This window comes from Centruroides vittatus, unplaced genomic scaffold (assembly GCF_030686945.1).
Source record: "Centruroides vittatus isolate TY-2023 unplaced genomic scaffold, ASM3068694v2 scaffold_2520, whole genome shotgun sequence".
Classification (NCBI taxonomy): Eukaryota; Metazoa; Arthropoda; class Arachnida; order Scorpiones; family Buthidae; genus Centruroides; species Centruroides vittatus.
In genome coordinates, this window is record NW_027122689.1 from 598,704 (window position 1) to 612,298 (window position 13,595).

General features: G+C 33.2%; 1 protein-coding gene across 1 annotated transcript in view; it reads right to left on the minus strand.

Annotated features, from left to right (window-relative positions):
- The window catches only part of LOC136987591 (cubilin-like), a 133,128-nt gene that overhangs the window by 4,181 nt on the left and 115,352 nt on the right, over positions 1-13,595 (minus strand). The window contains exons 17-18 of the mRNA XM_067285352.1: positions 7,252-7,420; positions 3,328-3,479 (exon numbers count right to left, since the gene is read on the minus strand). Of these exons, the coding sequence (XP_067141453.1) occupies positions 3,328-3,479; positions 7,252-7,420 (321 nt within the window). The remainder of the gene's footprint in view (positions 1-3,327; positions 3,480-7,251; positions 7,421-13,595) is intronic.

Sequence of the window (13,595 nt, forward strand, 5' to 3'; positions counted from 1 at the left end):
ATTGTCAAGAATCAGTTTGACTGTCAAGCGGCAACCCTGTGCATTTTAGTGAATTGATAAATTTGGCATTTCCATTTGAATCGATATCTTAAACCGACTTTTCATGACTTGATAATTTGTGGGCCGAAAGGAACCTCTCGTCGACACCGGTTAATAGACCTACATTTGGAGTAACGTGTTTGGAGTGTTCGGGAATTGCAAATACCCACGTGCATATACTGACAACTGCAGTTCAAATTTTAAAAAAATTACAGAAATTTCTTAGAGAATACGAAGTCTTCCTGCGTAACTTTGTAGATTGTAGTTAGAAATAACATTGTATCCAGACAAATGTATGGGAAAAATTCATATCAATACGATATTTTATATATTAAACAAATTTTATGGAAAAAGTCTAGAGTTATATTCCAAACACATTTGAAAGCCAAGGCTGTTTTAAGCACTTTTGAGGTCCCAGATAAATGTCTTTAGAGATCGTTAGTATTTTTTTCTATGGCTGCATCTACACGTTAATACAAACCTATTAGCAGCATTATATTTGGGATGATATAAACATATATATAACTGATAAAAGAATGCATACTGGGAATGTATTATAGAATATACAATATACTGTATGTGTAGTTTTAAGTGGTCGGCAAGAGTTTTTCCTGGTAACAGTACGTACAATTGTTTTTTATTAAATTACAAACAACAATGATGATTATATAAAAATAACACTGGAAGAATAATAACTTCTAAAACAATTGCATATACAGTATATAATAATGTAAAATCATGTTTTTATTCTATAAATTGTAATTACTAAGGTATTTTGCTATTAAACTCAACAATAAAAACAACTTAAATATCATATAATGATATTAAAAAGTATTAAATGGTCAGTCAAATATGTAATCATTACAGAATTATATAGTAATAAATCATGTTTTGGTTTGGTAATTAACACATTTATAAATTTTTACTATAGATACAATAATGTTTACTATATCTAATATGTGAATTTTTTCAAATAAAATGGTAAACACAACAGAAAATAATACTCAAAATACATTTATACAAAAAGCAGAACTTTATTCCAAGTATCACACACCACTAGAATATACAAGGTCTGTCCCAAAAGTAAGTGTACTGAAAAACTTTGAAACCACTGTGTGACCTCACAAGGGTCATTGAAGATCATTTGTAGTTTGATGTAACTCTTGTATACTTTGAAATAAAAAATTTCAAAGTATACAAGAGTTACATCAAACTACAAATGATCTTCAATGACCCTTGTGAGGTCACACAGTAATTTCAAAGTTTTTTCCACTGCTAGTAGCAGCACTTGAAGTCATTTCCCGTAAGGATATTTAGTTTGTCAGTTACAACTTTTTTGATGTTTTCCATTGTCGCTGTGTGAGCAGGTGCATTACTGTGGTGCAGCACCCAATCTTCTGCAATGTCCCTACAGACTTGCTTGACCCATTTTCGAAGTCATTCTAAGATATCTTTGTAGTAGGTCTGATTAATTGTCCGTTCTGAAGGTAAAAATTCTTTGTGCACAATTCCGTGGCTATCAAAAAAAATGATAAGCATCGTCTTTACCCCGAATCTTTGTGCCATCTAAACACCATGTTTCTTGATAAGGTGACATCTCCATAAACTTTGGCTGAATCTGCAAATGTCTCAGTTGCAGATTTCTTGATAGCGTAATGTTATTTGAGATTTTTCTCCATTTCAAATCTAATGATGTGTTAAAACACTGTCTTACACAAACAGAGATTGATTTAACCAATCAACTTGAAACAGGTCTAGACATGCTACTAAGATATCTAGCAACATGAAATTACCAATTGATGATGTGTTAAGCTACACAGTCATTAAATAAAAAATTAGTACACTTACATATATGTACAAGGTCTGTCCCAAAAGTATGTTGAAAGGATCAGACTTTCTTTGGAACAGTGTGTCGGAGATGACTCTCTAACAGCAGAAAAGGGAGGAGAAGAAAGTGAGTGAAATCAAAATGCTTTCAGCAAGTTCTTCACACCTTAAGTATTGTAAATACCAAAATGTTCAGAGGTGAGAACTTCTCGATATCTGATAACCTGCAAGAGAGGGATAGTGAATCAAGAAAGTGTTATTGTTGAGTTTACATCCCTTTTCTGAGTGGGATAAGTTTGTAACAATTTATATATAATTCCCGTCTAACTGCTCTTGCACAAAGGGAATTACAAATATGATAGTAAAATGCTTAAAGATAACTATAACAATCTGAGTCTTAATTTTAAATGAGAAATAATCTTCAAGTTAATGGTTTTTGCATAGAAATGTTCAATTTTCAGGAATGGACCTGCTGACATTAAGCAGTGGATGCTGTATTAAATAGCCACTTAAGTTAAAATTATACTGGAATTTGTTTTTGCAAAATTATTAAAATTAGATTAAATATTTTCAGTTGTTATAAATTATATGATTTGTTTCTATGCACAGTGTTAATAAATATCTCCAAGTATGCAAGATTGAAAGGAGTAAAGAAGTCATTTACATATTCTTCTAGATAGATAATCAGGTGATATTTAAGGATAAATAATGAGAACTGACTCCAAAAGCATATTTGATGGTTTACAAATATACAAACCAATCGAAACCCGATATTAAACAAATATACACCCACAACTGCCATAAATGATTGGGCTAAATTTGGATATAATGATTATAAATTAGAAATAAATTTGGCACTAGTGTGTGGTGTTAGGCGCCATCTCGTATTAGAATTAATAATTATAATAATTAATTAATTAGTTTAGATTAAACTGGAAGAAAATAATTGGCCCAAAGTGGGACTCAAACCTGCAACTCCCGCTTACCGTACAGACGTGTTGCCAGTTACGCTACCCAGACCTTCAGTCCGATCTCCTCTTCCAGCATATATAAGACTAAGATATAACCATCTACGGTTATTACGGCACCGACTGGGAACACATCTGCACCTATGGTCAGAAACATCCACTCAAGACACTCAGTCAGCCATCACAAACCCAGCAAGGTATATATATATATACAAACATACATCAAATGAAACCCAATATCATAAGCAAATACACCAACAACTGCCATAAATGATCGGCCTAAATTCTGGATAAATGATTATAGATTAAAAATAAATTTGGCACTAGAGTTAGGCATTAGGTGCCATCTCTTATTAAAATTAATAATTATAATGTTTAATTAATTAATTTAGATTAAACTAGAAGAAGAGAATTGGAATATTTGATGGTTAAATTAGCTGAAAGACAAAACAAAATTATATCAATTGAACACAGTTTAAAATAATTTACTTACGCCTTGCTTGATAATGCACAGTGAATGCAGATGATAGAGTTTCATTATTATCGTACAAAATTAAAATGGAATTAGTTTTACTCAATACTTCTCCAGTTAGATTTGTTAAAGTATCGTTTTGTAATGAAGGGCCGTCATAAACTTCTATTGGCCTATAATTAGAAGCATAGTTTAAATAATATAATCAATTCTGTATTTTGAATTATATTTACTTCAAACAATTTTAACAAAATTATTCTATTTATTTGTATTTGGCATACACAGGATACTGTGAAATGTGCATGCAGTTTTATGCATAAATAACTAAAAATGTGCAAATGTTAAAATTATGTCATTGATGTTTGAAAAAAGTGTCGCAGGACCACTTTTCAGCTGAGAGGAGGATGGACATTTTTCACTGAAGCCAAGGAAAGGACCAGCAATGCTAGGAGTGGAGTTGAATGAGAAGAGGCAACATCTCATAGTGGTTGGAGGGTGAAACAGGTGATCCAAGCATAGTCCCTGGATTGTGTAGTGAACTCTTGTGACAAGTAGAAAAAGGAAGGCATCAAAGTGTACTGTACTGTACTGTACATAAAGAAAGAAGTGGAACTTTGTATCCCGGTGGACCCCACTCTTCATCAAAAAGGAACTTATATCATCCAAACACAAAGAAAAATATACCGGATATTTCTATCTCTATCCTGTGTCTTATTCCATCTCTTTGTGTTTTAGTTTTTAAGATAGTTTTACTGTAGCCTTATTTTATAACTATTGTAATGCATAAATGGATATTATTTTTGTACTTTTGCGATGCAAGGGAAAAAAAAGGAGAAAACAATTGCCGGTGATTAGAATTCTTGGAAAAGAAAAAAAAATCGAGTTCACACTTACAGGATCTAAAATTAATTTTTGTTCTGTTTTGTTTATATACCAGACATTCTTGTTGGTGTCTTCTCTGGTGTCTTCAAATTTTTGATCCAGCCTTTGCTGGCAAATTGTTTTGTGAATTTGGTATGTAAACAAAGTTTTTTCAGTGTGGACTCATCTGATGACTTCCATGCAGATCTTTGATGTTTCGTGAATGGATTGTATTGGTAGCACCGTGTCTCATCGCCTGTAACAATATTTTTGAAAAAATTTGGATTACAGTGAGCTCTTTTGATAATGTCCTGAGCATGATAAATGTGTGTCCGTTTTGTTCCTTGGTGAGCGAGTTTGGAACAAAGTGTGAATAGGCCTTATGTTCGTTCAAATGATTATGTAAAATTATGTGGATGGAGTCCTTTGACACTCCCAACTTCTCTGTCACATTCAGATCTTTTACTAATATTTGATGCACTTTATCAACAATACTGTCCATAGTCAATGTCTTCAGATGACCACTTTTTGAATTGTCCAAATTGACTAAATTAGTCGTAAACTTGTGTTTGACATAGGCAATCATCCCCATATACTTTTTTCAGAAATTTAAACGTTTTGGTAAAAGTTTTCTTTAGTTTCACACAGAATTTAATGTTGGCACATTGCTCCATTGCAATTTTCTGATGAGGGTCATGAAATAACTCTTATATTTCATGCCGTACATTGTTATAAACCTAATCAAATGCTATTGTGCATGATTGATAATATAATGTTCAAAATTTTGAATTTGACTATCGATACTAGTTGTGCCTGCCAGTTATATTTCCGGACCAAAAGTTCAGATTCTTTTCAGACAACCTGTATATGTTAGCTAGTACAGTGAAATGTTGGTATAACAAAATTGAGGGACCATCAAAATGTTTTCATTATACTGAAATACCATCAAATATGCAAGGATAAAAGAAATTTATTGATAATAAATTTGCTTACATTTTGAAATTAAAACGTTTTTAAAAACACAATTAATCTATTAGTATTTATATGGAACCAAATTTCACATTTTCAAAATGCAAGTTATATTGAATTAGAATAAAAATTACTCTGTAATAAAAAAATTATCATAAAATATCACAAATAAACGACTAAAATAACAATATAGTAGTACCAATTAGTTGAAATCCTACCTCTCTATCTAATTGTTATTTCTGCTTGAAGTATTATTTTCTGGTAAAAGGAGTCTGATTAAAGAAACAATATGCACAAAAATTAAAGTTTTTTTTGGATAAAATCCAGTAGGCTACCGTGAGAACATTCCAGTAGGCCATCAGGTACATCTTTTTGTTTAATTCCTTTTTGCATGTTATCTAATATTTTATTATTCTCTTTTAAATAAAACTGCTTTTGTTTTTCTCCATTTTTTCTTGCAAACTAAAAAATAAAAACTGTAGAGTAGTAGCATCAAAATGAATCCATAACTAAAAATTAAAATTAATGTTGCCAGTTGAATTAGTCATTAAAATTGTTGTCGTCAGACTGTTTGACATAATAATCTTCATTTGCTAATAATGAATGATTTATGCATTTATAGATTTCATTATAATAAAATTATTCTTTTATAATGGACAAAACTTTTATTATGTTAGGCCAGGAACACACATGCGTAAAATTCTGCATACAACAGAAAGCGTAAAAATTTTTCTGAAATTTTGGCTGAAACAGAACTGAAAAGAGTTGAGCATGTCTCTACTTTTTACGCCAAAATTCCTCCAATAAAGCGAAGTCTTTTCTGTGATATCAAAGTAGACACGTGGTTTTTATTCTAACAATGGTGGCAATGAGGGTTAACCCTATAATTGTGACGGTCTGGAAAAAATGAAAAATAAACGAAATAGAGGAGTTTATCAAATCCGTTTGACCACATCAGTGTCATGTATAAACACACTGTATTTAAACAACGTTTATGGATGACTATAGGTGAAAAATTTCAAATAACAAGTAGGTTTAGTAGAATCGACATACAGGCCTAGTATTTAGATCACATGTTCTTTATTTGAATTTGGAATAGAAGTGTATTAATTTAAATTTTCTACATTATAGCAGAGGAAGTGGAAAAAAAATGGAAGGTACACAGGGATAGATATATGAAAGGAAAAAATTAATAAAATTAGCACTGTTGGTGGCAGTGGTGTTTCCTATTCAGCCAGAATTTTTACGTATGTGTGTTCTGACATAAAAGCGTAAAACAGAAACTGAACCGAAAGCTGATTTCTGATTCAGTTTTCTGCCACACAATTTTATGCATGTGTGTTCTTGGTCTTAAACTGAAATTTTTGTTATAATGGTATTTATTAAAAATAACACTTACATTAAACCTTATAACGGGAGTGGTTATATGATAGCTAATGTTTTTGAGGTCCTTTCTGGGCTCTTCTTCAGGCTTTTGTATAGATAATAAGCCAGACATTGAAATGTTTCAGTTTAATAAATATTCTATCTATTGATCTGAATAGGAAATTGGTGAGGGATTCAAGATATATTCATTATATCAAAAATTTTGCCAAATTGGCATTTGTTATACCGACGTTTCACTGTATGATTTGTTATGAAAGATAATATTGAGATCTAAGAAATGGTCTCTAGATTTACTTAAATGGCTAAAGTTAAGGAAAGGTTAGCCCAAAAGGGTTATTGTTTATATGATGCAAAAAATATATCTTTGGTTATACAGATGACAAGAATGTCGTCTACATAGCTCTTGTAGGCAACTATCATTGAAGAGAATAATACCTTTATTCTTAAGGTCTTTATTAAGGCAAGACCTTTATCAAACATTTACATTTTATTAAGTATGTGAGAAGTATGTTTTTAAGTAATGGATTGTGATAACAAATAAAATATTTTCAAATTAAATTTTATTTGAATTGACAATGGAATTTTTACAAACTACAACAACGCAACCCACGATGTTAGCTAAGGAGTGTGAGTATAAAAGCTACAATGCTATAAACACACACACACATGCTATAAACACACACACACACACAAATATACCCAAGATCTCTCACCTAAATGATAACTTACCTTTTCTCATATTTCCATTCAATTGAAAATGCTATAAGATAAGCAGTATTATTTTTCTTTTGTTCTGTTATTTCTATCTTCCAAATGCACTTTGAATTTCCTGTCATTTTATCTGGAAATCCTGGTGTACTAAAACTACCTTCTAGAGTTCTAAATACTCCTCCACAATCTAAAGGTCAAATGCATATAGTAAAAAGATTTAATTAAACTTATTTATAATATACTTTATAAAGAAAACAAATTACAGTAGAGCATCAATTATCCGAATACCGATCAATCAAAACATCGGTTTGTGGCTGTATGCCTTTTTATTCTGTATAGGTTTTTAGTTTAATTTATATTCTATTTCTATAAATCTATCTTTCCTTCCAATTTTCTTTGTTTCTTTGTCTCGAACTTCCGAGAACTCGGACTTACCGTAGCCCACCAGGAGGTAGGGGAGAAACAATAGACGGTGATGAGGCTGGAGGAAAAAGGGACATTCTTTGGCCGGACACGAACGGAGAAAGACGTGTGGTGGCAAACCTCGTGATTCAGAAATTGGCGAGCACTGTGGAAGAGGGCCTTAAGGAGTAGAATGAGAAGAGAATCCGTTCAACTGGAAGCAAACTCTAAAGTTAGTTCACACTGAGCAAACAGCAAAAGCGAATGCGAAAAGCAATTGCGAATTTTAAGGAGCCAATCATTTGCAAGCAAAAGAAAACATTTCTCGAAAAACAAAATGGCCGCTTCTGATATTCCGTCGTTAACCTCGTTTGTTTATTTATTGAAAAAAAAAGTTACGTCAAAAAGAAAACGATGCTGGATGAGAGAAATATTAAAAATCCATAATTACAACATTTACTCTATTGCATGAGAAAGTTTCTGTAGCCATCTTGAAAACAACAAGAACAACATGAAAACTAACAGGAATACGATTGGTGGCGAAATTTTTTCGCTAGCGAAAAAGCTCGACGGTTCCGAACTTTGAAGCGATTCGCAAAATGGTAAAATTCACCGGAAACGACGTCTTGTCTGATGTGTTATTCGCTCTGTTTTTCGCTTTCGCCAGCGAATCGCGCTCAGTGTGAACTAAGCTTAAGAAAACGTCATTTTTAAGAGAGGAGAACATACGAGCATTATAAGTTGAGATGAGGATCTGCGTTGAATAACAGCCGAAAAATTGGGTACCAATCTGTCCTATCATCCTTCTTACTTCCCTTTTTTCCTTCTATCCCTTTCTATTAGTTTTAAGTCCGATTAAAATTTGCGCGCGTTAGTTAAGTTAGGTATTATTGTCAGGCGGCATTTGTAACGAAACTGAACTACACAGATTACTGTTACGATACAGCCACCAAGGAACAGCGGGAATCTATAAAGAATTTGTAATATTTATTTCCAACGCGAAATTAAATTTATTTTAATTGATCAACACGTGTACGTGTTTTTCCTTTCATGTCGTACTTCTTACAGGTTAACCTGTGCCTTACATCTTTTCCTGCCCCCCCCCTTTGCCACATGGTAGATTTGACTCGGTGAAGAGGAGTTGTGTAAATCTAAATGTGTAACCTAGGGTGGGAAATTTATTGGAGGGTGTGTTTTGGGGAGAAGTTAGAACGGAAGTGGAGAGAGAAGGAAGAATGAGTAGGGAAGAGTGTGGTGTGTGAAAGTGTGTGAAAAAAATATTCGGGAAGCTGGAAAGTAAAGACTGTGCAACCAGGTCAGCGGGAAGATTTTGTTTTTGAACTGTTTCCTGTCCGATAAGAAGTAAAAGAAGAGGTACACTTTAAACTCATTGTCGGTACGTTTTATGTCTGCGCATTACGAGAATTCTGTAGCATATTATTGTTGGGAAAATTGTGTGTTAAAGCTATTCGGTAGATTGGATTGTCAGACTCCGTACGTTCCTGTGTGTTTCCCTGGATGTATTGTATGTTCCAAGGAAAATTAAAAGGTTATCTTGTTAATGTGGATAGTTGTCTTTGTCTAGGCCCTACTGGGATAAATGGATTCCCCTTCTAAGTGTCTGCTCTATCAAGCACACTTGTTATCAATTTGTCCCATTGAAGAAATCACTAAAGTTCTCTGTGTCGACTTGATCATACTTTATATAATTTCACACTTCATTACTTACATTGGATGCATTGAGCTGCATACCAATAGGGCAAATGAATGAAGTTTAACCTATTTACAGTAAAGCAGGGGTGGCCAACAAGTCGATCGCTTGCGATGTCTTGACTTAATGTTTTATTTTTGCTTTTTACCCAGTTACAAATGTAACACATTAGATATGATCAGCTGCATAGATGCATATAAAACAAAATTTATTTTCCTAATAGATCTACAATAAAATAATCTGAATCATTTTCCAAATATTGCAGATAACCTACAAAAACATAAAAATATTAATACTTATAAGATCAGCAAATACATCACGGAAATCCAAAAAGTAATTGAAGATTTTGAGGTAAGATTCCAAGATTTTGAAAAAATTAAAGAAATTGTGGAATTTATATCTTTTCCTTTTAAAAAGATTTAAGTGTGAAATGCATTTGCCAAAAAATTTCAGACATATTTCATATGGAGCAAAAAGCATTAGAAAATAAAATTATAATTTTACAAACTGATTTAATCTTACAAGCCAGAAAATTTGAAGATTTTTGAAAATATGTCAACCGAGAAAAATATCCCAGTATCACCAAATGTAATGAATATACAGGCAGTCCTCTACTTACGAACATTCGAAGTTACGAAGAAAGCCAACAGATGGCGGGTTAAAGTGCAATTGGTTATTTTTTATGTATAGTCAAGTTTATTTTTGAAGTTTAATATTAAAACATTTACAGTACATACATATGTACATTTGTAGTTGTTTTAAATGAGTAATTTTAATAAATAATGTACTGTACTGTACATGTGATTGATTTGAATTTATACTTCCCTTTAACAATCTTAATTCAACATTATTCAAGTAGCCTAAACATTACATAATTGTAAAAACAACGTTGTATTTGAGTTTTTGCGCCCAAACATTGTCTTTTCGAGTTACGAACTTTTTGACTTGCAAACGACCGCTACGAACGGATTAAGTTCGTAAGTAGAGGACTTACTGTATTTATTCTTATTTCTGATCTACATACCTGTGTGAATCGGCAAGTTAACAAAGCTAAACAATGTTTTGTCCTGAAAGTGTCATACATTTTGTATTGGATTCAGGAGCAACAGAACACCCAGTTCAAGAGAATACTGCTAGTTATATGAGAGATATAGAAAGTCTAACCAAACCAATAAGCATAAATGTAGCAAATGGAGAAAAACTTCTAGCACAAAAGAGAGGCAAGATAAAACTATCTTATAATAATAAAAATATTGTTCTGACTGCTCTTATTGTACCAAAGATTTCCCACAACTTGTTATCTGTAAGGAAAATCAATGACACTGGAAAAAGGGTTATTTTTGAAAGAAAAAAGGCTGTCATAATGCACAGAGATTTTTACATGGATTGTCCACTTACAGGAAGCTTGTTTATTGCAGAGTTCACCATAAGAAATAATACACAATGCCTCAAAACGGAAGCCAATGACTTATGGCATAGAAGATTAGGCCACCTAAACTACCGTGATCTGAAATTAATGAATCTGCCATGTCCCAACCAACCCTGTGGATCATGCATGAAGGGCAAAGCTACAAGATTACCATCCAAAAAGACTGAACACAGATCACACAGAATAGGAGAATTGTTGCACACAGATATATGTGGACCCATAAATCCAAACACTATAAATGGCAAAAAATATTTCCAAACAATAACAGATGATTTTTCACATTTTACTGTAGTATATCTCTTAAAAAACAAAGGAGAAGCAGCACTTAATATAATGAACTACGTCAGAGAGATACATGCTCAATTTGAAAAACGAGTAAGTCGTATTAGATGGGACAATGGAGGTGAATTTTCCTCTAGAATGTTGAAAGACTTCTGCAAAAACAAAGGAATTAGAATGGAATATACAACAGCCTACACACCTCAGCAAGGAGGATTGGCAGAAAGAATGAACAGGACACTCTTGGATAAAGCAAGAACTATGTTTGAAGACAGTGATTTACCTAAACACCTGTGGGGAGAGGCAATTCGTACAGCAGCTTATCAGGTAAATCGATCCCCTACAGCAGCACTCAATGGAAATATTCCTTCAAGAATATGGTATGGAAAGGTTGATTTATCAAAACTAAAAGTATTCGGTTGTCAAGCCTGGTTATATAAGCTACCACAATCTACAAAGTTAGAATCACGTGCCAAGGAAGTCAGAATGGTAGGATACAGTGGATCAGGATACAGACTCTGGGATCCAAAAGAAAACGAAATCCTAATAGGTAGAGATGTAAAATTCAATGAAACTCCTATGCCAATATACTACAAAACTCAAAGTGATGACGACTTCTGTGCAAGAGACAAAGAAGAGGACAACAAAACTAATAGTGATCATGAAAAGATAAATCAACGTGAACAAGAAACACAAGAAAAGGAAATAAGAAAAAGAACTATAAAATTACCACAGAAATATAATGATTACGAAATGCATATCGCATACTGCTTATATTCTGAAGATCCAGAAACCTATGAAGAGGCAGTTGAGTCAGGAAAAGAATGGAAAGATGCCATAGAAAAGGAACTGGAAGCTCATCTGAAATTTGGTACCTAGACTGAAACACTTCCGAAAGATAAAGATCCAGTAGAAACCAAGTGGGTATTTCGAACAAAATCAGATGGAACAAAGAAAGCACGTCTCGTTGCAAAAGGATATCAGGAAGAAGAATTTAACAACTCATATGCACCAGTAGTAAGAATATCAACAGTTAGATTACTCCTATCAAAGGCAATTAATGAAAACTGGAAGATAACCCAACTTGATGTGCCAACTGCATTCTTAAACAGTGAACTGAAAGTTGATGTATACATTAAGCCTCCAAAAGGTCTAATAACAAACAGCAAAGCTTTAAAATTAAAAAAGGCATTATATGGATTGAGAGAAGCACCTCGATGTTGGAATGAGTGTTTTAGTCCACTTTTGCCGGCAAAGTGATTAACTCGTTCAAACTATGATTTTTGCTTATATATTGGAAATAGTATACATTTGATTGTTTTCGTAGATGATATTTTGTTATTTGGAGAAGCTGATAAGCTAATAAGCAACTTAAGAACAGAATTTAGTGCAAAATTAATGGGAGAGCCAAAGAACTTTCTAGGAATAGACATCACTATGCATAAAAATACACTATCGTTATCACAAGAAAGTATTATCGAAAAACTCTTAATAAAATTCAAAATGAAGGAATGCAAAGGTGTTATAACTCCAATGGAACATGGATTTCAGGCTGATCTTTCAGATGAAACTTTGAGAGTTCCATTTAGAGAATTAGTGGGAAGCTTATTGTACATAGCACACACTACTCGTCCAGACATTGTGTTTGCTGTTTCCTACTTGAGTAGACATCTTGATAAACCTACTGGAGCACTTTGGATGGCAGGAAAAAGAATACTGAGATATCTCAAACAAACAAAAGACCTAACCTTAAACTATTCAGTTTGCACAGATGAAAAGCTGATTGCATTTTCAGATGCAGATTGGGCAGGAGACAAAAATGACAGGAAAAGCATAAGTGGTTATCCCCTTCTGGGTTCTTCCTCAGAAAAACGAGCTGGATCTTCTAAAACGAATACAAACACAAAAAATTTTTGACCTAATCGAACGATGTAAATTTCAAATGTCCAGTTTCCTCAGCATATCCATTCACTTGCTGTGTTTAAAAATGTTCTAAATTAATGATCCACACACTAAAATGGATTTTAAATAACAATGTTTGAGATTATATAACCATAACATATGTTCATGTGTTCCCGTAGCATCCGTAAATAATTCTATAAAGTTAACTTTCATTGTGTAGTATAGACTGCCAGACCATTGAAAGGTGTATTTTGTCCCTCGAATTAATGCAGGTGGATGTCTTGTATGCTTTAAAAACTCAATTACTTCCAACCATTTGAGGGGTCAAGTTGTGGAGTGGTGACTATTAGTTTTACTCCTGTGAAGTCTGCCACAATATCAGGATCTGTGGCGTATGTGGAGAGCAATGTGTTACTTGTATATCCGACTTATGTTCTTTTATCCTTACCTCCATTGACCGTTTGGTTGATCCTATATACACCGTATCTCTATTAAACCTGTTGTCCCTGATAGGGACCTTATAGATACCTGGCATTTTGTTCAGGTTAGAGGGTTCTTTTTCGTTGCGTAATAAGTCAAAAATACTGTGGCATCTCCTATATGCAATGTTGACATTGTGCTTCTTTGTGATGCTGGTGT